Source organism: Hemiscyllium ocellatum, chromosome 8, assembly GCF_020745735.1.
Source record: "Hemiscyllium ocellatum isolate sHemOce1 chromosome 8, sHemOce1.pat.X.cur, whole genome shotgun sequence".
Taxonomy (NCBI): Eukaryota; Metazoa; Chordata; class Chondrichthyes; order Orectolobiformes; family Hemiscylliidae; genus Hemiscyllium; species Hemiscyllium ocellatum.
In genome coordinates this window covers 109,437,329-109,465,265 of record NC_083408.1, presented here as the reverse complement: position 1 = coordinate 109,465,265, position 27,937 = coordinate 109,437,329, and the positions used below count along the sequence as shown (strand labels likewise).

Below are 27,937 nucleotides of genomic sequence, written 5' to 3'. Positions count from 1 at the left end.
GGTGACAGGTTTAGATAGAGGATCTGGATTGGCGCAGGCTTGGAGGGCTGAAGGGCCTGTTCCTGTGCTGTAATTTTCTTTGTTCTTTGCTAGCTGGTTACTTGTCCATAGACCGATCAGCTAGGTGTTGCTAGCCAAAGCTTTATTTGTACACAGCTCCTGGGATCCTAGTACACTTCAATTACTGCAGCAATGATGTTTGCCATGAGTCAGATTATTTGCTTCTAAAACATATAGCAATTCTTCAAAATCCTTGATTTTAAAACCGTTCTTTTCGCATTTCCCTTCATAATGAAAAGTGCAGAAAAATAAAAAAACGCAGCCTTCGTGGACACCAGCTTTGAATTCAAAATTTATTAACCAGCTGGTAGGAGATTAACCTGTGTTACCAGAGGATTTCCTGTACCTCTGGATTGCTGGTGCAGTGACATTACCACTATGCTGTCATCTTCTCTAAACGTTATTACATATTCTGTTTGTGCCAGTGACTCAGTTCATTTACAAAGCTTAATAGTGAATGTAAGTTATCAAGGCAAAACATTAACTACTTCACAGCAGAGCGTTATATCATTTGTGTTTGTGCAACTTCCAGCAAGGGTGATTGAGTCCTAATTTAAGAAGGAAATATTGTCTGGTTTTTCTCCTATCAAGCCAATCGCAATGCTGCTTCTACTGAAATTGATTAATGCAGTTCAAGCCAATGAACTGATCTTCTGATCTTCCTCACATTTGAAAGTCTTGATGCTTTGGCAGCTTTGCAAACTGATCTCCCAATAGTGCAACTGAGATTAAAGATACAGCTGTTGTCCTCCAAGGTACTTAGTTTGTTTAGCTCTTTAAGCAAGATAAAGCATTCTGAGGAATAAATTTTAAGGCAAGAGGAACGTAGTTTGTCATAATTTCATAACTTTTTTTTTATAAATGAAGAAATTGGCATGCCCAGCAATCTGGTACAGGACTCTGAATTACAGAAAACAGGTTTAAATCACAGCCTTGGCTGTCATTTGAACTTGCCTGCCTGGTGAAGCTTCTGCTTTGTCAGACTTATACTAGTGCTGCCCGTAGTGGGTAGGAAGCATCATCTTGCCTTGTAGAAAAAACACCTTTTGCCAACTGTGTGGATTGATCGTTCTCACTCTTGCCAATTTGCATGGGTTTGATCTTGTGGCTGTTTGTATCTGAGATTTAGTAAAGATCAGCTGCAAGGTCACTTTACAACAGAAGTATTCATAGACTCTTGAATCTAGATTCATTTTGTTTTTCTAATTGTGTATGAGGAGGACATATTGCTCCTAGCTTTGATTAGTTGTAGAATCTCAACGGTTCAGCACAGAAACAAACAAATAACAATGCCGTGTTGGTGGTGGTGGTGGTTCAGCTATGTTGAGGCCCTATGCACAAGTATACTAAGTGCATGGGCTGCATCTTTAAGTTCAGCAGCAATAAGATCATTGGTCCCTCTCTGTAATTGGAGCCTTTATGTCTGTCAGAAATACACTATACACTTTTTTTTGTGCTCATAATTTACGTAGCTCTTATCATTGTTTTGTGAAAATCAGTGGATTCTTAAAAGAATGAAAATCATGTTTCATGCAATTTAATTGCTGCAAAAGGCTATTGTTAGACTGGTTTTGCAGCATGTCATTTTATTACCTTTGCTCTGATTTCTTTTGTTGCTGACAGTAAAGTTCTCTTGCAAGTTACAAACTCAAACGTACATCATGTTTTTTTTAATGAAAGCAAAGTTGAAGTTTGGATCTAATATCTCCCCCCCCCCCCCCCCCCCCCCAAAAAAAACACAAAACACTAAGAAACATTAGGGCTATTTGGAAAGTGTGGCCACAAACTGTATAGTAAAAAAGTTCACTCGTTAATGATGCCAGCCGTGCTGCCTTTCAAAAGGTAAACCAGGAATGAGATTGCTGAGACATGCACAAGAAGGCTGTTTTCAGTGGAAATGTGAAAATAATTATTCCAACTTCATTTTATGTATTATTTTGTATTTGCAAGAGCAGAGGATGTCTGTGTTGCTGTTTTTCTGTCTGCTTTAAATGCAATGAAAAGCCTGACATTCACTGCTTTTCACAAGTAAATAAATATTGGCTGTTGAAGCAAATTGACTGGAATAGATATACCAATGTAAGTTTCTTCATCTATAAAGTACAACTACTTTGATTTGATTTCACTAGTGTGCACAAATAGAGTCATAAAGATGTATAGCACAGAAACAGACCCTTCTGTCCAACCCGTCCATGCCGACCAGATATCCCAACCCAATCTAGTTCCACATGCCAGCACTTGGCCCATATCCCTCCAAATCCTTCCTATTCATATACCCATCCAGATGCCTTTCAAATTGTAATTGTACCAGCCTCCCCCACTTCCTGTGGCAACTCATTCCATACACGTACTACCCTCTATGGAAAAAGTTGCCCCTTAGATCTCTCATATTTTTCCCCCTCACCCTAAACCTATGCCCTCTAGTTCTGGACTCCCCCATCCCAGGAAAGAGACTGTCTATTTACCCTACACAGCACTTCATCTTTATCTAAATTAAACTCCATTGGCTACTCCTCAGCCCATTGGCCCATCTGATCAAACCTGGAGTTAGTTGACATTAAATGTTCCCAGTTTCACAAAACATGTTTATCTTTGTTATATGGCACTTGCCAAGATTTAACTTGAAGGAGAGAGAGGTTTCTCTTGGGTGTATTAAATTATGAAGGTTGCAGGATGTGACCAATATTTTCTTTCTTTCAACAGAGTATTGGGAAAGGCTCCTTATGGTGTATAGACCCAGAGTACAGACAAAACCTCATTCAGGCTTTGAAAAAGACACCCTATCATCCTTATTCTCATGTTTTTAACACGCCTCCCACTTCCCCACGAGGATATCAAAGGTAAGCATCTGTGTGCTATTGCATTTATTCAGACGTCATTTATCTCCGTTAATGACGATGAATTAGGCATGCATTGCTTGACGAATGGAGCAGGAGGGCTGGAGACCGAAAATGTTTGTTTAAGCCTATGTCATTGTGTAAGTAAGAAATCAGAGGTTAAAGCTTCCCTGTAGTGATTTTGAGTTTCAGTCAGCAGCAATGTGGAGCTCTGAGGGGAAGTGTACTGTCTTGTTGAAGAATTAAATCACATTCCAGCACATGCCTAGACCATCAATTGTCAAAAGAGAGATTGGGAGGAACAGCTGAGCTGAGAAGGAAACTGCCATGCATCTGCTTCGCTAGGTGATTAGCATGATGGTAGCCATGGAAGCCAGAACGTTGCCATGGTAGCACATAGCTGAGACAGGTGCAGTTGCATCACGAGTTCTATTTTGTTGCCTGGCAAATGGACAGGCTGTTAGCATGTGGAATTACACAGTTGCCTTGACAACACTTTCTCCAAAGTGGCTCCAGTTGGCTTCCAGCCATTTTTTTTGCAAGTGTGTGTGTTTTATACCTGCTTTTTTACCCCCCCCCTCCTGTCTTAAATATCCACAGGAGCGTACTTCATCTGAGATGACAACTCGAGGTCAGCTAGCTCTAGGAGATTAAAACAAAATGGGACTCAGTGAAGCGACAGAGTAATCTAGGGGAGAAAAAAAAGCTTGTAAAGCCAGAGTGCCTGTGATGTATGTGTAGTCAAACCCTAACCATCGAATACAAAAGGTCCTTGTGGTATATTGCATTTGACATTGCAGGTTTTTATGCTTCTCTGAAGCAGTGGAAGCATTAACCTTTTCTTAACAATTTTCTTCTGCAAGCAAATGTGCCTTTTGCCCATTTATCAAAATCTTAAACCTTTGGAATGTTGGGAGCTTAAATGCAGTTGAAATAATTTTTTTAGCATTAACCTGTCTTCCATAATTAATGAGCCAAAGTGGGGAGGAGAGAGCTATGCCATAACGGATTCTGATCACTTCTTTTGGTTGTCAATTTGCAGCAAATTGGCCTATTTATAAATAAGCACACATTTAAGTATCCTATCTTTTGCATGTATTTGATTGAAAAAGTGTGAACAGTGAATCTGTGCCTCTGTAGCCTGCTTAAGAGTGATATTACTAAAGCAGCTGGCAACTGTTTTTAACTGTTCTGGCTAATTTTATTTATTTCTATCCTGATTTTAGTCTCTCAAAATGGTGCAGACCACTTGAAGTCAGCTGAAGTTTGATATCTTTAATGACTTGTTTGCAGTATTGTAGACAGGAGCAAGTAAACATTAGATGTTTAGGGAAATTTTTTCCAAGACTACTTCTGGGAAAGATGACATCTTTGGAAGCAATGTCAGCCCCTATATTTAACTATTGTACTGCTGTAAATTGGTTCAGCCCTATAGAACCACTGTTCTCTGGTCACAGTATGCATTTGCATCAATGCTCATTACTTAAGATAAGACCATGAGACATAGGAGTGGAAGTAAGGCCATTTGGCCCATCAAGTCCACTCCGCCATTCAATCATAGCTGATGGGCATTTCAACTCCACTTACCAGCGTTCTCCCCGTAGCCCTTAATTCCTCGAGACAACAAGAATCTATCAATCTCGGCCTTGAAGACATTTAGTGTCCCGGCCTCCACTCCACTCTGTGGCAATGAATTCCACAGGCCCACCACTCTCTGGCTGAAGAAATGTCTCCGAATTTCTGTTCGGAAATGTCTCCGAATTGACCCCCTCTAATTCTAAGGCTGTGTCCACGGGACCTAGTCTCCTCGCCTAACGGAAACAATTTCCTAGCGTCCACCCTTTCCAAGCCATGTATTATCTTGTACGTCTCTATTAAGTCTCCCCTCAATCTTCTGAACTCCAACGAATACAATCCCAGGATCCTCAGCCGTTCCTCGTATGTTAGACCTGCCATTCTAGGGATCATCCGTGTGAATCTCCGCTGGACACGTTCCAGTGCCAGTATGTCCTTCCTGAGGTGTGGGGACCAAAACTGGACACAGTACTCCAAATGGGGCCTAACCAGAGCTTTATAAAGTCTCAATAGCACATTTCTGTTTTTATATTCCAACCCTCTTGAGATAAGATACAACATTGCATTCGCTTTCTTAATCACGGACTCAACCTGCATGTTTACCTTTAGAGAATCCTCGACTAGCACTCCCAGATCCCTTTGTACTTTGGCTTTACTAGTTTTCTCACCATTTAGAAAGTAGTCTATGCTTTTATTCTTTTTGCCAAAGTGCAAGACCTCGCACTTGCTCACGTTAAATTCCATCAGCCATTTCCTGGACCACTCTCCCAACCTGTCTAGATCCTTCTGTATCCTCCCCACTTCCTCAGTACTACCTGCCTGTCCACCTAACGTCATATCATCGGCAAACTTCGCTAGAATGCCCCCAGTCCCCTCATCCAAATCATTAATATATACTGCGAATAGCTGTGGCCCCAACACTGAACCCTGCAGGACACCGCTCGTCACCGGCTGCCATTCTGAAAAAGACCCTTTTATCCCAACTCTCTGCCTTCTGTTAAACAGCCAATCCTCAATCCATCCCAGCAGCTCACCTCAAACACCATGGGCCCTCACCTTGCTCAGCAGCCTCCCGTGTGGCACCTTATCAAAGGCCTTTTGAAAGTCTAGATAGACCACATCCACTGGGTTTCCCTGGTCTAACCTACTTGTTACCTCTTCAAAAAATTCCAACAGGTTTGTCAGGCATGACCTCCCCTTACTAAAACCATATTGACTTGTTCTAATCAGACTCTGCTCTTTCAAGAATTTAGAAACCTCATCCTTAATGATCGATTCTAGAATTTTACCAACAACCTAGGTTAAGCTGATTGGCCTATAATTTTCCATCTTTTGTCTTGATCCTTTCTTGAACAAGGGGGTTACAACAGCCATCTTCCAATCATCCGGGACCTTTCCTGACTCCAGAGACTCTTGAAAGATCTCAACCAATGCCTCTGCTATTTCCTCAGCCACCTCTCTCTGAACTCTAGGGTGTATCCCATCGGGGCCAGGCGATTTATCAATTTTAAGACTTTTTAACTTTTCTAGCACTATCTCTTTTGTAACGGCAACCATACTCAACTCAGCCCCGTGACTCCCTTTAATTTTTGGGATATTACTCATGTCTTCCACTGTGAAAACTGACGCAAAGTACTTGTTAAGTTCTCCTGCTATTTCCTTATCTCCCATCACTAGGCTTTCTGCATCAGTTTGAAGTGGCCCAATGTCTACTTTTGCCTGTCGTTTGTTTCTTATGTACTGAAAGAAACTTTTACTATCATTTCTAATATTACTGGCTAGCCTACCTTCATGTTTGATCTTCTCATTTCTTATTACACTCTTTGTTATCCTCTGTTTGTTTTTGTATCCTTCCCAATCTTCTGATTTCCCACTGTTCTTGGCCACTTTATAGGATCTCTCTTTTTCTTTAATACATTTCCTGACTTCCTTTGTCAGCCATGGTTGTCTAATCCCTCCCGGATAATCTTTCTTTTCTTGGGGATGAACCTCTATACAGTGTCCTCAATTATACCAACAAACTCCTGCCACTTTTGCTCTACTGTCTTCCCGGTTAGCCTCTGCTTCCAGTCTATTTTTGTCAGTTCCTCTCTCATGCCCTCATAATTACCTTTATTTAACTGTAACACCATTACATCCGATTTTGCCTTCTCTCTTTCAAACTCCAGACTGAACTCTACCATATTATGATCGCTACTTCCTAAGGGTTCCCTTACTTTAAGATCTTTTATAGAGTCTGGTTCATTGCAAATCACTAAGTCCAGAATAGCCTGCTCCCTTGTGGGCTCCATGACAAGCTGTTCCAAAAAGCCATCGTGTAAGCATTCCATGAATTCCCTTTCTTTGGATCCACTAGCAACATTATTTACCCAGTCCACCTGCATATTGAAGTCTCCCATGATCAATGTGACTTTGCCTTTCTGACATGCCTTCTCTATTTCCCGGTGCATGTTGTGTCCCTGGCCCTGACTACTGTTAGGAGGTCGAAACACAACTCCAATTATGGTTTTTTTTTGCCCTTGTGGTTCCTCAATTCCACCCACACAGACTCCACATCATCCGACACTATGTCATTCAATACCATTGATTTAATTTTGTTCTTAACTAACAAGGCAACCCCACCCCCTCTGCCCACCTCTGTCTTTTCGATAAGTTGAAAAACCATGGAGGTTTAACTGCCAGTCCTGCCCACCCCATAACCAAGTCTGTGTGATGCCTACCACATCATAATCATTCACTATTATCTGTGCCATCGGCTTTGTTTTGAATGCTACGAGCATTCAGGTAAAGTGCCTTAATGCTAACTTCCTTATCATTAGAGATGTTGGAAGTCATATGATGTCCTAAGTTATCCTTGCTTTTTTCTGCATTCTCAGTCTGCCTCAATTGTGAAGATGGTTTACTTCAGTGATAGAACTCTAAATTGAGCAGCGACTGCTCAGCATTAATAGTCGTTGCGATTATAGAAGCACACAGTACAGAGACCATTCAATCCATCATGCTTTTGCTGGCTCCTTTGAAGGTTTTCTGTAACCAGACGACATTGTTTTCATGCTGCACATGTCCCTTTTATTCCATGGACTCTCACTTTGTGATCAAGGCACTGTTACACTTTACCAAACACCTTTTGGAATTCTGAGTACACACTCTAAACTTGTGGTGTAGTGGTCACTATCTCTGAGCCAGATGCCAAGTTCAGGTCCCACCTTGCTTCAGAGGTGTATAATAATATATCTGGACAGTTTAATTAGAAAATATCTGCATTCAGTGCATGACCCTACTGAGCTTCTTTGATTCCATGTATATCAGCATATTAATTCGAAGATCACCTTAGCTTTCGGGTGCCTGCACCACAGTAATGGGGAAGGAAGATTCGAATCCTTCACACAATAAGTAACATCCTAACATTTTAACTCTTGAGACCATCTAAAGAGTTTTAACTCTCTGCAGTCAAGTGAGGTTGAATTGCTTAAGATTATATTCACTGGAGATTCAGAAGAATAAAGGAGGATTTAATAGAAATCTATAAAATTCCAACCATACAAGATTAGGTAGATATTGGAAGGATGTTCCCCATGGCAGGGGAGCCCAGAACTGGAGATCAGTCTAATGAAACTGGATAGACTGTTTAAGACTGAGATGAAGAGAAATTTCTTCTCTGCCACAGAAAGTGCTCGAGGGCAAAACATTTATATTTTCAAGAAGAAGTTGGATATAATTTTAGGACTAAAGGCACCAAAAGGTATGGGAGTTGACAGGAACAGGGTACTGAGTTAGATGATCAGCCATGATCATACTGAGTGGCAGAGCTGGTTCAAAGAGCCAAATGAACTTCTCCTCTTCATTTCAATGTTTCTTAAACTTCTTTGATTAAGTTTTGACTTCCCAATTATTTTGCAACTTGATGTGTTAACTTGTTATATGATTTTTTTTTACATTCTCTTTCTTATAAAGGGGGAAGCTTATTATATTGTTTCTTCTTAAGGAATGTCAGTTAAGTATCCATATTGTGACATCCTTAAATACTGAGCAGGGAAATGAAGTGTCCCCAGCAGTGAGGAGATTGATGCAGTCTGTTCCACAGTTTGCAACTTGTGGCCATGACTGCATTTGGAGTCATCTATCATCTTCCACTTGTTGAACACATGACTGCATTGTTCATTTAGATTGGTTGAGTGCTGCCAACTGTATTCAAAGGACAGCAAAGCGCCTGTGGTTGGTAAGTGACGAGGTGCTGACTTTTAAAGTTAAAACTTTAAAATTTAAGTTTAACAATTACCTGGCTTGCAGGAACGTTGTTTCCAGAATGGCGGGTGTAATTTTTCCATTAGCTTTTCAAGTATTTGAATAGGCTGAATGTGTTGTAGGAGCAGAAGTTGGTTTAATTAGGCCCAAAATGAAAAGGTTAAGTTTATATGTAACCAACACGAGGCTTTACTTAACTGTTACTTTCGAATTGGAGTTTCACATGTACATAATACAGATAATTGTTACACCTTCCTGAACTTTTTATAGTCAAACATTCTACTGCATTGCTTTTATTGAATAATGAAAATTCTAAAGGGATTTGATGACAAATGTCTAATTTTGTAAAGAGTACAAGTTAATTCCATCTCACCTTCTGCCTGCAGCAACTCGGGCAAAGATTTTCTATTTCTGCTTTTGCCATGCCACGATATTCTCCCATTGCTTTAGTAATTGGTAAATGATGGATTGGCAACTGTTGAAGATAAAATCAACCTCCAGAGTTGAATCTCCCTGCTGATTGCATGGCCACTTTGGTACTTATGGATTACCTCCACAGTAAGGAGGATGAGGTCTGGGACCTTGGATTCACCAAGAAAACAACATACTTTGACAAGTTTTGAGAAGATTTATAGCTCAGGTTGAGGTTCTGGATGTAGGTTTGCTCACTGAGCTGCAAGGTTTGTTTTCAGACGTTTCGTCGCCGTACTAGTAACATCAGTGAGCCTCTGGTGAAACTCTGCTGGTATGGCCTGCTTTCTATTTGTGTTTGGGTTTCCTTGGGTTGGTGGCGTCATTTCCTGTGGTGATGTCATCTCTGGTTCTTTTTCTCAGGGGATAGTAAATGGGTTCCCAGTCAATGTGTTTGTTGATAGAGTTCCGGTTGGAATGCCATGCCTCTAGTAATTCTCTTGCTGTTTGTTTGGCTTGTCCCAGGATGGATGTTTTGTCCCACTTGAAGTAGTGTCCTTCCAAATCTGTATGTAAAGATACTAGTGAGAGTGGGTCATGTCTTTTTGTGGCTAGTTGATGTTCATGTATCCTAGTGGCTAGGTTTCTGCCTGTTTGTCCAATGTAGTGTTTGTCCACTGTGCTTGCAAGGTATTTTGTAAATGACATCAGTTTTCTCATCTGTTTGGGTCCTTCAAGTTCATTAGCTGCTGTTTATGTTTTGGTGGGTTTGTGGGCTACCACAAAACCCCACCAACACACTTAAAACAACAGCTAATGAACTTGAAAGGCCTTATACAGACAACAAGCAAAACTAGTGTCATTTACAAAATACCTCGCAAGAACAGTGGGCAAACACTACATTGGACAAACAGGCAGAAACCTAGCCACTAGGATACATGAACATCAACTAGCCACAAAAAGACATGACCCATTCTCACTAGTATCTTTACATACAGTTGAAGAAGAACATCACTTCGACTGGGACAACACACCTATCCTAGTACTAGCCAAACACAGAGACACGAGATTTCCTTGAAGTATGGCATTCCAACCGGAACTCTATCAACAAACACATTGACTGGGAACCCATTTACTACCCTCTGAGCAAAGAAAAACAGGAAATGATGTCACCACAGGAAATACCATTACCAACCCAAGGAAACCTAAACACAAATAAAAAGCAGGCCATACCAGCAGTGTTTCACTGGAGGCTCACTGATAATGTTACCTAGTACGGTGACAAAACATCTGAAAACAAACCTTCCAGCTCAGTGAGCAAACTTACATCCACAAAGTACTTTCTCCAAGATCAAGGAATCATGGAGATAATCCTCCATTCTTGAGAATGGTGCAGACAGTACTCTGGCCTTTAAAACTTTTAATTTTTCACTATTAATGTGTTTATCAAAGTTTGTTCTGGTTCTGATTTTTTTTTTTCCCGTGGTCCTTGTTTGGAACGAGATGAGGATTTGTTGTTCTTGATCTCTGTCAGAATCTTTGCCGGACATTCACAGATGATTTCTTTGCCAATTGTTTTAAGTGTCTCAAAAGGCATTATAAATTCAATATTAATTAACATCTTGTGTGATAGTCAGATTATTGTAAAATTGTGCTGCCATTAATGACTGAACTGTAGCTTTGCACATCAATGTGAGGTTGGCTACGATCTTTCAAAACTTAGAAACGTAGAAAATAGAAGTAGAGTATTTTGACCTGTTCCTCCATTCACCTTGATTATAGATGATCTTCTACATCATTGCCATACTGCAATGGTCTCGCCAAACTTCTTGAGACATTTAGCTTCTAGAAATCTATTTATTTCTAAAGATATTCAAGTGATTTTGCCATAACAGCCTCCTTTTGTAGAGCATTCCACAGATTCACTCCCCTCAGCGTGATGAAATTCCTCCTTATGGCAGGCCAAAGTATCCTAGGGTTAACCAGGTGGCTATTTATGTGAAGTTTGCACATTCTCCCCGTGTCAGCGTGGGTTTCTTGCAGGTGCTCCGGTTTCCCCTCTCAGTCCAAAGATGTGCAGGTAGGGTGGATTGACCATGTTAAATTGCCCATGGTGTTAGGTGCAGTAGTCAGAGGGAAATGGTTTTGGGTGGGTTACTCTACAGAAGGTCAGTGTAGACTTATTAGGCCAAGTGGCCTGTTTCCACACTGCAGGCAATCTAATCTGATCCTGAAGCCATAACCCCTTGTTCTGGACTCCCTAGCAAAAGGAAACCACAACCACAGTATGCCCAGCCCTGCCAGACTTTCAACATTTCCATGAGATTCACTTCTCATCTTCTAAACTCCATTGAATCGACCAAGCATCCTCATAGAACAAACCTACCTTCCCAGGGATCAATCTGGCAAACTTTTGCTACACTCGCATAATGGAAACTGTATATTTTCTTAGATGAGGTCAAAACTACATACTGTACTGCAGATGTGGTCTCGCCAAAGCCCTTGTTAAATGTTTTTGCTCCTGTAATTGTATTTATTCCTCTTTCCTGTCATTTGTTAGTAAATTCAGTATGTGAATGAAACACGAACTGTGTTATTTGTCCTATTTAAGTTCTAGTCATGTCTCTTAACTGTTTGTTTAAAAGTCTTTTAAGTATTTTGATATTTCATGAAGCCATTTTGCTTGAGAGTCATCAAGCAATCTCATCAGAAACTCAGCAAAATAATCTTGACCCAAATTGTCGAGAATGTCGAACTCACTACCACAAGAAATGTTGAAATGACTTGTGTATTTAAAGGCAGACTAGGCAAGTATATGAGGGAGAAAGTTGTTGAGGATGTTAAAGGAGAAATCAGGAAAATAAATTATGGATTTAAGTGAGGAAAGACAGAAGGAGGCTCAAATGGAGGACAGATGGTTGCATTGACTGGTTTGGTTGGAAAGTCTGTTTGATTTGGATATCTTAGGCAATGTAGGTGTGCAATCATGTCAACTGAAACTATCACAATAAAGGTGGGTGTGTACAGATATAGTTTTGAAAATATACTCTTGCACACGTGGTCTCTCACCATAAGTATGTTCACACTTGGACACCTCTTAGCAAATTGTACTTTACCATATATAAATTTGTTCACTGCATTCACCATCATTCGTTTCCATCATGTATTGTAACCATAATTCCTTTTTTTAATTACTAAAATGAACATTATAACCTTTAAATCAGTTTATGTTTTTAGAGTTGTCAATCAACAATAGTGTGGGAATAACTAAGCTCAGGCTTCAACCTGACAGCAGCCTGCAATTGCAGTAACTTGAAATTGAATGATGGTTCTCATACAACAGTTATCACTGGTTTAGATTTCAGTCAATATAGAGAACTATAAATTAATTTTGAACTATACATTTTAGAGTAGAATTGTATTGGTTAATTTGCACAGCTGTAATGTTTTTCATTTGAGAACCATAAGTAAATGGATCCATTTAATTGGGGATCATTACAGCAAGTATTCGAAAATACAGCACAGGAGCAATGCAGTCAACAACCCTTGTCAAATGAATATGCATATGTTTGGCTCATTAGGGAAGAAGGGAAAAAAAAGTCAGTGTAACTCTTTAAAAACTCTTGGGATCTATAGTTGAACTTTTACAAAGCTCACTTGTTACCGTGGAATTTTCTTGAACTCTCATAAACAAGAGAACTGTCCTTTTTTGTTTTTTTTTTTCATGATTTGTTTTAGCAAGCGTTTGAATTATTAACTTGAACCTGCACTTATTTCATGTTAACTTTGCACTTGAACATATGGGTGAATTCAATCATCATTACAAAAGCTCTGACTTTGAGGTAGTAGAAAGGAGAATCAAGGGCTTCATCTTGCTTATCTTTTGGCTTTTTTATTTGAGCATGTGGTTTATTGTCACTGATCTTAATGTCCCATGCTTTTCCTTTATTTGCTTTGCTGTCCTTCACTCCATTCAGTCACGTGGGTCTTCAGATTAATATGTATTTGTGTGTGTACGTGTAAGGAAATGTAAAGAAATGACACTGGGAAATAATGTTTGGATTGATTGCAACTTATTCTTTAAATGCCATGCTGCACTATTGGGAAGGAAGAAGCTAAAAGATGTTTGGACAAGATATTAAAACACTGATGAATATCTGGACTTCTAGAAGGCCTTCAGTAAGGTGCTGCAGAGGAGACTGCTGAGTAAGATAAAGGCCCGTAATATTCGAGGCAAGGTACGAGCATGGATTGAAGATTGGCTGTCTGGCAGAAGGCAGGGAGTGGGGATATAAGTGTGCTTCTTAGAATGGAAGCCAATGTTTAGTAGTTCCATAAGGGTTAGTGTTAGAACCATAACTTTTCACTTTATACATGAATGGTTTGAATGAAGGAACTGAGGACATTGTGGCTAGGTTTGCAGATGGTACAAGGACAGGTAGAGGGGAAGGTAGTGTTGAGGAAGCAGGGATCCTGCAGAAAGATTTAGGTTGGGAGAGCGGGCAAAGAAGTGGCAGATAAAATACAGTAGGGAAAGTGAGGTCATGCACATCAGCAGGAAGAGGAGAGGCATGGACTATTTCCTAAACAGGGAGAAAATTTAAAGTGTAAAATGTAAAGGGACTTAGGAGTTATTATGGTTCTGTTCGCAGACCTGGGAATTTGTGTTGCAGACGTTTCGTCCCCTGTCGAGGTGACATCCTCAGTGCTTGGGAGCCTCCTGTGAAGCGCTTCTGTGATGTTTCCTCCGGCATTTATAATGATTTGTATTTGCCGCTTCCGGTTGTCAGTTCCAGCTGTCCGCTGCAGTGGCCGGTATATTGGGCCCAGGTCGACGTGCTTATTGATTGAATCTGTGGATGAATGCCATGCCTCTAGGAATTCTCTGTTTGACTTGTCCTATAATAGTAGTGTTGTCCCAGATACCTAAGGGAAAGACAACGGAACGAGAACATGCCGCAACCCAAAGGACTAGCCACACTCCCATACATCAAGAGCATTTCCAAACTGACAGCCAGACTACTGTGACCACTAGGACTCATAACAGCACACAAACCAACAGCCACTCTCAGACAACAACTCACCAGAAAGAAGGACCCAATACCCAGCATGAGCAAAACCAATGCAGTGTACAAAATCCCATGCAAGGACTGCACAAAACACTACATAGGACAAACAGGAAGACAGCTAATGATCCGCATCCATGAACACCAACTAGCCACGAAACAACACGACCAACTATCCTTAGTAGCCACACACACAGATGACAAGCAACATGAATTCGACTGGGACAATGCTACTATTATAGGACAAGCCAAACAGAGAACAGCCAGGGAATTCCTAGAGGCTTGGCATTCATCCACAGATTCAATCAATAAGCACATCGACCTGGACCCAATATACCGGCCACTGCAGCGGACAGCTGGAACTGACAACCGGAAGCGGCAGATACAAATCACTAAATGCTGGAGGAAAGATCACAGAAGTGCTTCACAGGAGGCTCCCAAGCACTGAGGATGTCACCTAGACAGGGGATGAAACATCTGCAACACAAATTCCCAGCTCGGCGAACAGAACCACAACAACGAGCACCAGAGCTACAAATCTTTTCACAAACTTTGAACTTAGGAGTCTTTTCATCCTTCCTGAGGTATTGATCCATGATTCTGTTAAGATAAACTTGCAGGTTGAGTCAGTAGTCAGGAAGGCAAATGCAATGTTGTCGGTCATCTTGAGAGTGGGCAGTAATGGTGATAGGTTTGCAGATGATACGAAGATTGGTGGAGTTGTGGACAGCGAGGAGGGCTGTTGTCGGCTGCAAAGGGACTTAGATATGATGCAGAGCTGGGCTGAGGAGTGGCAGATGGAGTTCAACCCTGCCAAGTGTGAGGTTGTCTATTTTGGAAGAACAAATAAGAATGCGGAATACAGGGTTAACAGTAGGGTTCTTAGTCAGGTGGAGGAACAGAGGGATCTTGGGGTCTATGTACATAGATCTTTGAAAGTTCAGATGGATAGAGCTTGTAAGAAGGCCTATGGTGTATTAGCGTTCATTAGCAGAGGAATTGAATTCAAGAGTCGTGAAGTGATGTTGCAGCTGTACAGGACTTTGGTTGGGCCACATTTGGAGTACTGTGTGCAGTTCTGGTCGCCTCACTTTAGGAAAGATGTGGAAGCTTTGGAGAGGGTGCAGAGAAGATTTACCAGGATGTTGCCTGGAATGGAGAATAGGTCATACGAGGATAGGTTGAGAGTTCTCGGCCTTTTCTCGTTGGAACGGCGAAGGATGAGGGGTGACTTGATAGAGGTTTATAAGATGATCAGAGGAATAGATAGAGTAGACAGTCAGAAACTTTTTCCCCGGGTACAACAGAGTGTTACAAGGGGACATAAATTTAAGGTGAAGGGTGGAAGGTATAGGGGAGATGTCAGGGGTGGGTTCTTTACCCAGAGTGTGGTGGGGGCATGGAATGCGCTGCCTGTGGGAGTGGTAGAGTCAGAATCATTGGCGACCTTTAAGCGGCAATTGGATAGGTACATGGATGGGCGCTTAATCTAGGATAGATGTTCGGCACAACATCGTGGGCCGAAGGGCCTGTTCTGTGCTGTATTGTTCTATGTTCTAGGTTGGACAGGAAGACGGAATGGATAGGTGAGAAGGGAAATGCCAAGTTAGAGGATTCAAACTGGGATAAGGTGGAGGCAGTTGGGGATAGTTGTTCCTCTGCTGCCTGATTCCAGCACCACACTTTTCAGCTCTGATCTCCATCTTCAGTACTCACTTTCTATCAATTACAACATTTAAAGGGCATCTGGATGGGAAGAGTGTACAGGGATGTGGCCTAACTGTTGGCAGACAGGACTAGATTAATTTAGGATATCTGGTTGGCATGGGCAAATTGGACTGAAGGGATATCTCTCTGATGAGAATATAAAAGCAGGGATGTACCTCTGATGCTTTATAAGGCTCTGGTCATACTAGATTTAGAATATTGTGAGCAAGTTTGGGCCCAATACCTCAGGAAGCATGTATTTGCCCTGGAGCAGATCCAAAGGAGGTTCATGAGAATGATTCCAGGAATGAAAGGCTTAACATATGAGGAACTCTGGGACAATACTCAATGGACTTTGGAAGGATGAGGGGTGATCTCACTGAAACCTGCACAATACCGAACGACCTGGACAAATTGCACATTTGGGAAGGCCTTTCCGTTAGCAGGAGAGACGAGGACCCGAGGGCACAGCCTAAGAGTAAAGGGGAAGACCCTTTAGAACAGAGATAAAGAGAAACATCTTTAGCCAGAGAGCAGTGAATCTGTGGAATTCATTGTCATAGAAGGCTGAGGTGGTCAGGTTGTTGAATATAATTAAAACAGAGTTAAGTTCTTAATTGCCAAGAGGCTCAAAGTTGCAGGGAAAAAGGGTTTGAAAAACCTGTCAGCCATCATTTAATGGTGGAGCAGACTCAATGGGCCAAATGGTGTAATTTCTGCTTCTGTCGAGCCAAATGTCTGGTCATTTATAGAATGTAAAAAATCCCAGTGCACTATTTGTGGAAAAGCAGACTCGGTTTTTATCAAGTGTTTTTAAAACGCATTATTGAATCCCTGATGTTGTTTATTGTTATGTTTTGTCATAAGGCCAACCACGTTACACCAATTAAAGTACAAATGTATTCTTTAATGAAAATGAAAGCATGAATCCCAAGAAAAATAATTGATAACTTATTTAATACAGGGTAAATTCATAAGCATTGGTATGTTGGGTATTTAGAGTTATCAAGTCTCCAGCATGGAGACAGGCTTTTTGGCCCAAATGGTCCATGCCAACCAAAACCCCATTTCCCTGCATTTGCACATATCCTTCTCATCTTTTCCTAACCATGTATTCATCCAAATGCCTTTTAAATGTTGTTAATGTACCTGCCTCAATCACTTTCACTGGAAGCTCATTCCATTTGCGTACCACCCTCTGTGTAAAAAATTTCTCCTCAGGTTCCCTTTTATTCTTTCCCCTTTCACCTTAAACTGATGCCCTCTCGTCCTCGATTCCCTAACCCTGGGAAAAAGACTGAGTGCATTCACCCTATCCATGCCTCTCATAATCTAGATCCCCTCCTCAGTCTCCTACACTCCAGAAAAAGGACCAACGTCTCCCTCTAACTCAGGCCATTGAGTCCAGGCAACATCCTTGTGAATGTCTTATGCATTCTTTCCAGTTTAATAACATCCTTCCTATAACAAGGTAACAAAAACTGAACATGCTAATCCCAAGTGCGGCCTCACCAACATCCTGTACAACTACAACATAACTTCCCAAATTCTGTACTCAATGCCTTGACTGATGAAGGCCAGTCTGCCAAAAGCTGCCTTCACGCCCTATCTACCTGTGACTCCACTTTTAGAGAATTGTGAACCTCTACTCCAAGATCCCTCTACTCCTTTAATGTTGTACCATTCACCATGAAACTCCTACCTTGATTGGACTTTTCAAAATGCAAGACCTCACACTTAGCTAAATTAAAGTCCATCTGCCATTTCTCTGCCCACTTCCCCAGCTGATCAAGGTCCTACTGCGATTTCTGATAACCTTCCTTGCTGTCTACTGTACAGCCTATTTTAGTGTCATCAGTGAAGTTACTAATCCTGCCTTGTATATTCTCATCCAAATCATTGATATAGATTAGAAACAGTAATGGGCCCAATACTGATCGATGAGGCACTCCACTCGTCACAGGCCTGCAGTCCGACAGGCATCCTTCCACTGTTACCCTCTGCTTCCTGCCATCAAGCCGATTTTGTATCCAATTTGCCTGCTCCCCCTGGATTTCATGCAATCTAACCTTCCAGAGCAGTCTACTGTTACTACATGGGGTAAACCCTCCTGCTTAATTTAAACCAGTAACACACAAGATTTATCTCGTGCAATAATCTGTGAAAGTTTGAGAGATCGAGAAATATTTTAAGGCAAAAATTAGCAACTTTATTTCTTAAAGTATGACAGAGAATAATTAACTAACAACTATCTTTTACCTTCCCTTTGAAAATACGAGTCCGATTAAGATTTACCAAAAACTCAAGTTTTCAAAACCAGCCAGCTGTCAAATCTTCTATTTGGATCTTTGTGTCATCTTTTCTTCTTGGGGACTGTGCTTCACAGGTTGCAGATCGATAAAGGTACCTTGCAGATGTTGTTGGCTTGGCAGTTCTCCTCCCAACTGTTCAATTTTCCCCAGTCTTATATTTCTAAAGCATTGGATTACGTCATTGCTTTTAAGATTGTCAATATACTAAATTCAAACTTGATTAGACTTTTGTATTTTTTTGGGAGTATAATTTAAACTGGCCCAATTTGAATTTGTTTTGTTGTCTCCAGGCAACCAACTAATAGAGTTGTTTGACCAATTGTTACATTATATCTTGTTCGGAACACTTAGTACTGTGTCAGGTAGTTCTGCTAGTGTTTAACTCTCCTGATTTCCTCCTTCAGCAAATTCCTATATTCCCTGTATACCTCCAGGGATTCCCTTAATCCCACCTGCCTGTATCTGAACTAGGCCTTCTCCTTTTTTTCTGTTCAGTCACAATAGCTCTTGTCATCCAGAGTTCCCTATTCCTGCCAACCTTGCCCTCCACCCTCACAAGAAGATATAGACCTTGAAGTCTAGCTATCTCACTTTTAAAGACCTCCCACTTGGCAGAGGTCCCTTTGCCTACAAACTACTCAAATCAATCCCTGCAAGCTTCTGTCTAATTCCATCAAAATTCACCTTGCCCCAATTTAGAACTTGAACCTGTGGACCATTTTTGTCCCTCTCCATAACTATTTTTAAAATTAATAAAACTATGGTAACAGGTCCCAAAGTGCTCCCCTGCTCTCACCTCAGTCACTTGTTCTGTCCTATTTCCCAAGAGTAGGTTGAGTTTTGCCCTTTCCAAGTAGGACCCTTTATATACTGCTTGAGAAAACTTTCCTGAATGCATTTCGCAAATTTCGCCCCATCTAATCCCTTAACACACTGGCAGTTCCAGTCTATGTAACGAAAATTAAAATTCCCTATTCTAACAACCCTATTGCTCCTGCAAGTCTCCCCAGTCTCCCTGCAGATTTGTTCCTCTAATTCCCGTTGACTATTTGGGGGCCGATTGTACAACCTCAACAATGTCACCATCCCCTCCTTATTTCTTATCTCCACCAACAAAGCCTCACTTGATTGTTCCTTCCACTTATTTCATCTCTGATTACTGCTGTGATACTCTCCTTAATCAAAAATGCAACTTCCCCTCCCCTTCTTCCATCACCTTTTGTCCTGTCACCCGTACCCTCTGTTCCTCCTTTAGCCATGCTTCTCCAACGGCTATAATATCCTAGTCCCATGTACCTATTCACACCGAGTTCATCGGCCTTACTTGTCAGCCCTCTTGCATGGCAATAAGTGCAATTTAATCCAACAAGCATTCCTTGCTCCCTGTCATTTCCAGCCTGACCTGTCTCTTCAACTTAGTGTTTCTGATTATTGTATCTCATTCGAGTCTCTCACTTATCTCCCTGCTGTTGAGGGTCCCACACCACTGCCAATCTAGTTTGCAGCAACAACAAACCTGGCTGCCAAGATATTGGTCCCCCTCCAGTTCAGGTGCAACCCATCCCTCTTGAACAGGTCAGCTCTGCCCTAGAAAAGATACCAATGATCTAAAAATCGGAATCTCTGTCCCTGCAACCATTTTTAGCCACGCATTCATCTGCAATATTCTCTGTTTTTATCCTCACCAGCACGTGGCACCGGAGGTAATCTGGGGATCATCAACAACATGGTCCTGCTTTTTAACTTTTGCTCTCTCTAATCACTCTACAGGATCTCAACCCTATATCGACCTATGGCATTTGTGCCAATTTGCGCAATGACCTCTGGCTACTCACCCTCCCCCTTGAGAATGTTCTGCAGCCACTCTGAGATATCCTCGACCTTGGCACTGGGGAGGCAGCACTGGATTCCAGTTTGCAGCCACAGAATCTTCTATCTGTCCCTCTAACTATTGAGTCTCCTATCTCTAAGGTTCTGTTTACCTTTATCTTTGCGGCTGTGCCTCAGAGTTGGTCATAGTGCCACCAACTTGGCTACTGCTGCTTTCCCCTGAATGGTCATCTCCTCCCCAACTATCTGAAATGGTATACTTATTTTTGAGGGGAATGGTCACAGGGGACTTCAGCAGTCTCTGCCTATTCCCTTTGCCTCTCCTGGTGGTCACGCAGTTACATTCTGCCTGCACCTTAGGTGTGAACCACCTTGTTAGGTTCTTTTTCTTGAGATTCTTACTTAATTCAACTGCAATATGCCAACATCTCTGAACAGCCAAAATTTATTAAGCGTGTACAAGCTTTGGAGGATCAATTTAATACACTTTGCAAAGCTTGTGAAGCGTGCCAAGCAAAGCTCTCAGAACAAGGGAACAGTTTTTCCTTTTATATCAAATCTTACATCACAGTCAGTAATGCCCACAAGACAACCCCCAGCCACTCCCCTACAATGCAGTGACTCGACCATTTCCAGAAACAATGGAATGTAAATCATCTGTTCGTGGCAAGATCTGTTGTAAATTGTTTTTTATAACTATAGGATGTGATCAGAATTTTAATTGCATTGTTCTTATTGATTCTGAATAGGAGATGATAATGTAATTTTTTTTATTCTGAGCAATAGGAGATGGCAATACCTGCGAGATAGAGAAACATACCATCCTACCCTTGGGATATCCAATTTCTTGCAGGTCAGCAGAGCAAATTAACGCTTTAACATCTCAACCTCATTAAAACTCTTATCGATAAAGTGTTCAGCATCTTTGATCCTGAGTGCATCCAGCTGTAGCTCCCTAACGTTCTCCCAGGAGCTAAGCTGACTTCCCACAGGTGTAGTTATCAGAGGTGTTGGAGGTCTCTCTGAGCTGAAAAAGTGTTGCTGGTTAAAGCACAGCAGGTTAGGCAGCATCCAAGGAACAGGAAATTCGACGTTTCAGGCCAGAGCCCTTCCTGATGAAGGGCTCTGGCCCAAAACGTCGAATTTCCTGTTCTTTGGATGCTGCCTAACCTGCTGTGCTTTAACCAGCAACACTTTTTCAGCTCTGATCTCCAGCATCTGCAGACCTCACTTTTTACTCGGTCTCTCTGAGCTCCCATGTTCTACAGGAGGAACATGTGACTGCCCTAACTGCCATCTTAACTGTTGTAAAACTAAAAAGGAAAGTTAAAAGAACTTTACCTGAGCTTACCTGTTCCTCTTGCTGAAGCACTACTCTCTGAAGTATTTGGAGCCAAAGCCTTACCACTTTGCTATCGATGATTTTGCAGTAGCATGTCTCTCTACCTCTCCACTTTTTTTGGTTTCTCTTTACTTTCAAAATAACTGTATTTTGTTTCTTTATGTTTGACTATGAGGTATAAAATTGTGTTACTGTACAACTCTTGCAGTAAGTGTAACTTCTTTAACAAAGGAATATTCTATTGTGACTGAAACATTATTATGACTGCAATTTTCATATGCAGTGACTGAATAAATAGTCATACATGTAAACATATGAGATAGGAGAACAAATGTCAATTAGGCTCTTCAACCACGCTCCACCATTTAATAGGAGCATAGGTGATCCTTTTGTGTTCCAGTTCAACTTTCTCATCTACCCTATAAAATCTTAGCTTCTGGTTAGGCAAGAGAATTAATCTAATTGTCTCAATAATGTCTAATGACATCTCCTTCCTTAGGCAGAAAGCACAAAAAACTCTCAAATCTCAGAAAACCTGTCCCCTCAGCTCTGTCCCAAAAGGGCAATCCCTAATTTTAAATTAGTGTCCCCTAGGTCTGGACTCAAGGGTCAATATCTTTTTCATGTTCCACTTGTCAATACCATTCAAGTTCTTTTAAACCTACTCAAATCACCCTCAATTCATATAATGTGCAGTGAAACTAGCCAATTCTGTCAGGTATTTCTTAATAAGACAACCTAATCAATCTGTGTACCAATGTACCACCTCAAATACATTTTCACCTTTCTTGAAATAAGGAGACCAAATTACACACAGTATTTGTGATGTGGTCTTAATAATGCTAAACCATGGCCTCCTTAATTTTAGGCTCAATTCCTCTTTAAATAAAGGTTAGTATTTCATTAGTTGCCTTAACCACTTGCTGTATCTGCATACGAACATTTTGTGACTCATGCACTACAACACTTAGATACATCGGTGTCTTGAAATTCTATTGTCTCTTTCCATTTAAATGATAATCTTATTTTTGCCAAAATGAACTACTACGCATTTTCCTACGTATATGCCATCTGTCATGTTTTTGCTCATTTACTTAACCAATCTATATCAGTCTACATCCTTCTTATAGCAGTCGCAGAGATAGGTTAACTCCAGGAAGGGTGAGAGAGGTCAGCACCTAGGGCAGGGGTCTTTTGTGGATATACCCATTTCAAACGCGTGTGCTGTTTTGGAAAATGTAGGGAGTGATGGATTCTCAGGGGAACGTAGGTGAACAGCCAAGTTTCTGGGAGTAAGACTGGCTCTCATGCAACGAGGGGTACATCGGCTTCCAAGAGATCAATTGTGTTCGATATCGGCAATGTTTCTGTGGCCAGCAGAGAAAAAGTAGACTGGTAAATAGTTTCCCTGGTGCCAGGATTAAGGATGTCTCAGAGAGGGTGCAGAATGTTCTCACGGGGGAGAGGGGCCAGCAGGAGATCATTGTCCACATTGGAACCAACGACATTGGAAAGGAAAAGGTTGAGACTCTAATTGCAGTTGCAGTTTGAAAGAGAGAAGGCAAAATTAGATGTAATGGTGTTATAGTTAAATCAAGGTAATTATGAGGGCATGAGAGAGGAACTGACAAAAATAGACTGGAAGCAGAGCCTAGCGGGGAAGACAGTAGATCAAAAATGGCAGGAGTTTGTGGGTATAATTTGAGGACACTGTACAGAGGTTCATCCCCAAGAAAAGAAAGATTATCCGGGGAGGGATTAGACAGCCATGGCTGACAAAGGAAGTCAGGAAATGTATTAAAGAAAAAGTGGCCAAGAGCAGTGGGAAATCAGAAGATTGGGAAGGCTACAAAAACAAACAGAGGATAACAAAGAGAGAAATAAGGAAGGAGAGGATCAAATATGAAGGTAGGCTAGCCAGTAATATTAGAAAGGATAGTAAAAGTTTCTTTCAAAACATAAGAAACAAACAACGGGCAAAAGTAGACATTGGACCACTTCAAACTGATGCTGGAAGCCTAGTGACGGGAGATAAGGAAATAGCAGGAGAACTTAACAAGTACTTTGCGTCAGTCTTCACAGTGGAAGACGAGTAATATCCCAACCATTAAAGGGAACCAGGGGGCTGAGTTGAGTATGGTTGCCATTACAAAAGAGAAAGTACTAGAAAAGCTAAAAGGTCTTAAAATTGATAAATCTCCTGGCCCAGATGGGATACATCCTAGAGTTCTGAGAGGGGTGGCTGAGAAAATAGAGGCATTGGTAGAGATCTTTCAAAAGTCACTGGAGTTAGGGAAAGTCCCGGATGATTGGAAGATCGCTGTTGTATCCCCCCTGTTCAAGGAAGGTTCAAGGCAAAAGATGGAAAATTATAGGCCAATTAACCTAACCTCGGTTGTTGGTAAAATTCTAGAATCTATCATTAAGGATGAGGTTTCTAAATTCTTGGAAGAGCAGAGTCTGATTAGAACAAGTCAACATGGATTTAGTAAAGGGAGGTCGTGTCTGACAAACCTGTAGGAATTCTTTGAAGAGGTGACAAGTAGGTTAGACCAGGGAAACCCAGTGGATGTGGTCTATCTAGACTTTCAAAAGGCCTTTGATAAGGTGCCACACGGGAGGCTGCTGGGCAAGGTGAGGGCCCATGGTGTTCAAGGTGAGCTACTGGTATGGATTGAGGATTGGCTGTCTGACAGAAGACAGAGTTTGGATAAAAGGTTCTTTTTTGGAATGGCAGCCAGTGTGAAGCGGTGTCTCGCAGGGTTCAGTGTTGGGGCCGCAGCTATTCACGTTATATATTAATGATCTGGATGAAGGGACTGGGGGCATTCTAGCGAAGTTTGCCGATGATACGAAGTTAGGTAGACAGGCAGGTAGTACTGAGGAATTGGGGAGGCTGCAGAAGGATCCAGACAGTTTGGGAGAGTGGTCCAGGAAATAGCTGATGGAATTCAACATGAGCAAATGGGAGGTCTTGTACTTTGGCAAAAAGAATAAAAGCATAGACTACTTTCTAAATGGTGAGAAAATTCGTAAAGCCAAAGTACAAAGGGATCTGGGAGTGCTAGTCGAGGATTCTCTAAAGGTAAGCATGCAGGTTGAGTCCGTGATTAAGAAAGCAAATGCAATGTTGTCATTTATCTCAAGAGGGCTGGAATATAAAAGCACCGTTGTGCTACTGAGACTTTATAAAGCTCTGGTTAGACCCCATTTGGAGTACTGTGTCCAGTTTTGGTCCCCACACCTCAGGAAGGACATACTGGCATTGGAGCGTGTCCAGCAGAGATTCATATGGATGATCCCTGGAATGGTTGGTCTAACATACGAGGAACGGCTGAGGGTCCTGGAATTGTATTCATTGGAGTTTAGAAGATTAAGGGGAGATCTAATAGAAGCTTACAAGATAATACATGGCTTGGAAAGGGTGGACGCTAGGAAATTGTTTCCGTTAGGCGAGGAGACTAGGACCCGTGGACACAGCCTTAGAATTAGAGGGGGTTAATTCAGAACAGAAATGCGGAGATATTTCTTCAGCCAGAGAGTGGTGGACCTGTGGAATTCATTGCCGCAGAATGCAGTGGAGGCCGGGATGCTAAATGTCTTCAAGGCAGAGATTGATAAATTCTTGATGTCACAAGGAATTAAGGGCTATGGGGAGAATGCTGGTAAGTGGAGTTGAAATGCCTATCAGCCATGATTGAATGACGGAATGGACTCGATGGGCCGAATGGCCTTACTTCCACTCCTATGTCTTATGGTTTTATGTTCTTAAGGGAGCTTACGGAGAGTTAGACAGAAATGTGAAAAGGAGGTCCTCAAGGGTAGTAATATTTGGATTACTCCCAGTGCTACGAGCTAGTGAGGGCAGGAATAGGAGGATAGAGCAGATGAATGCATGGCTGATGAGTTAGTGTATGGGAGAAGGATTCACATTTTTGCATCATTGGAAGCCGTTTTGCGGTAGAAGTGACCTGTACAAGGAGGACGGATTGCACCTAAATTGGAAGGGGACTAACATACTGGCAGGGAAATTTGTTAGAACTGCTTGGGTGGATTTAAACTAGTAAAGGCAGGGGTGGGACCCAGGGAGATAGTGAGGAAAGAGATCGATCTGAGACCGGTACAGCTGAGAACAGAAGTGAGTCAAACAGTCAGGGCAGGCAGGGACAAGGTAGGACTAATAAATTAAACTGCATTTATTTCAATGCAAGGGGCCTAACAGGGAAGGCAGATGAACTCGGCATGGTTAGGAACATGGGACTGGGATAACAGAGCAATTACGGAAGCATGGCTCAGGGATGGGCAGGACTGGCAGCTTAATGTTCCAGTATACAAATGCTATAGGAAGGATAGAAAGGGAGGCAAGAGAGGAGGGGGAGTGGCCTTTTTGATAAGGGCTAGCATTACAGCTGTGCTGAGGGAGGATAACCCAAGAAATACATCCAGGGAAGTTATTTGGGTGGAACTGTCAAATAAGAAAGGGATGATCTCCTTATTGGGATTGTATTATAGACCCCCTCCCCCCAATAGTCAGGGGGAAATTGAGAAACAAACTTGTAAGGAGATCTTAACTACCCTGTTATTCTTACAGATAGCTATGGTAGGGGATTTTAACTTGCCAGACCGACTGGGATTGCCATAGTGTTCAAGGTTTAGATGGAGAGGAATTTCTTAAGTGGGTACAAGACAATTTTCTGATTCAGTATGTGGGTGTACCTACTAGAGAAGGTGCAAAACTAGACCTACTCTTGGGAAATAAGGCAGGGCAGGTGACTTAGGTGTCAGTGGGGGAAGCACTTTGGAGCCAGTGACCATAATTCTATTAGTTTTAAAATAGTGATGGAAAAGGATAGACCAGATCTAATTTGGAGAAAGGCAAATTTTGACGGTATTAGGCAAGAACGTTCAAAAGCTGATTGGAGGCAGATGTTTGCAGGTAAAGGGACGGCTGGAAAATGGGAAGCCTACAGAAATGAGATAACAAGAATCCAGAGAAAGTACATTCCTGTCCAGGTGAAAGGGAAGGCTAGTAGGTATAAGGAATGCTGGATGACGAAAGAAATTGAGGGTTTGGTTAAGAAAAAGAAGGAAGCATATGTCAGGTATAGACAGGATAGATCGAGTGAATCCTTAGAAGATTATAAAGGAAGTAGGAGTATACTTAAGAGGGAAATCAGGAGGGTAAAACGGGGACATGAGATAGCTTTGGCAAATAGAATTAAGGAGAATCCAAAGGGTTTTTACAAATATATTAAGGACAAGAGGGTAACTAGGGAGAGAATAGAGCTCCTCAAAGATCAGCAAGGCAGCCTATGTGTGGAGCTGCAGAAAATGGGGGAGATACTAAATGAATATTTTGCATCAGTATTTACTGTGGAAAAGGATATGGAAGATATAGACTGTAGGGAAATAGATGGTGACATCTTGCAAAATGTCCAAGTTACAGTGGAGGAAGTGCTGGATGTCTTGATATGGTTAAACGTGGATAAATCCCCAGGACCTGATCAGGTGTACCTGAGAACTTTGTGGGAAGCTACAGAAGTGATTGCTGGGCCTCTTCCTGAGATATTTGTATCATCGATAGTTGTAGGTTAGGTGCCGGAAGACTGGAGGTTGGCAAATGTGGTGCCACTGTTGAAGCAGGGCGGTAAAGACAAGCCAGGGAACTATAGACTGGTGAGCCTGACATTCGTGATGGGCAAGTTGTATGAGGGAATCCTCAGGGACAGGATGTGCCTGTATTTAGAAAGGCAAGGACTGATCCGGGATAGTCAACATGGCTTTGTGCTTGGGAAACCATCTCTCACAAACTTGAATCAGATTTTTTGAAGAAGTAACAAAGAAGATTGATGAGGGCAGAGCAGTAGATGTGATCTATATGGACTTGAGTAAGGCGTTTGACAAGGTTCCCCATGGGAGACTGGTTAGCAAGCTTAGTTCTCATGGAATATAGGGGGACCTAGCCATTTGGATACAGAACTGGCTCAAAGGTACAAGACAGAGAGTGATGGTGGAAGGTTGTTTTTCAGACTGGAGGCCTGTGACCAGTGGAGTGCCACAAGGATCGGTGGTAGGCCCTTTACTTTTTGTCATTTACATAAATGATTTGGATGCGAGCATAAGAGGTACAGTTAGTAAGTTTGCAGATGACACCAGAATTGGAGGTGTAGTGGACAGCGAGTAGGGTTACCCCAGATTACAACAGGATCTGGACCAGATGGATCAATGGGCTGAGAAGTGGCAGATGGAGTTTAATTCCGATAAAGGCAAGGTGGCGCATTTTGGGAAAGCAAATCTTAACAGGACTTATACACTTCATGGTAAGGTCCCAGGGAGTGTTGCTGAACAAAGAGACATTGGAGTGCAGGTTCATAGCTCCTTGAAAGTGGAGTCACAGCTGGATAGGATAGTGAAAAGGCGTTTGGTATGCTTTCCTTTATTGGTCAGAGTATTGAGTACAGGAGTTGGGAGGTCATGTTGCAGCTGTATAGGACATTGGTTAGGCCACTGTTGGAATATTGTGTGCAATTCTGGTTTCCTTCCGATCGGAAA

General features: G+C 41.8%; 1 protein-coding gene across 9 annotated transcripts in view; it reads left to right on the top strand.

Annotated features, from left to right (window-relative positions):
- foxn3 (forkhead box N3) overlaps nt 1–27,937 on the top strand; it is a 459,373-nt gene that overhangs the window by 240,429 nt on the left and 191,007 nt on the right. For all 9 annotated transcript variants that reach the window (XM_060829451.1, XM_060829454.1, XM_060829446.1 and 6 more), the window contains one exon: nt 2,764–2,900. In XM_060829451.1, the coding sequence (XP_060685434.1) occupies nt 2,764–2,900 (137 nt within the window). The remainder of the gene's footprint in view (nt 1–2,763; nt 2,901–27,937) is intronic.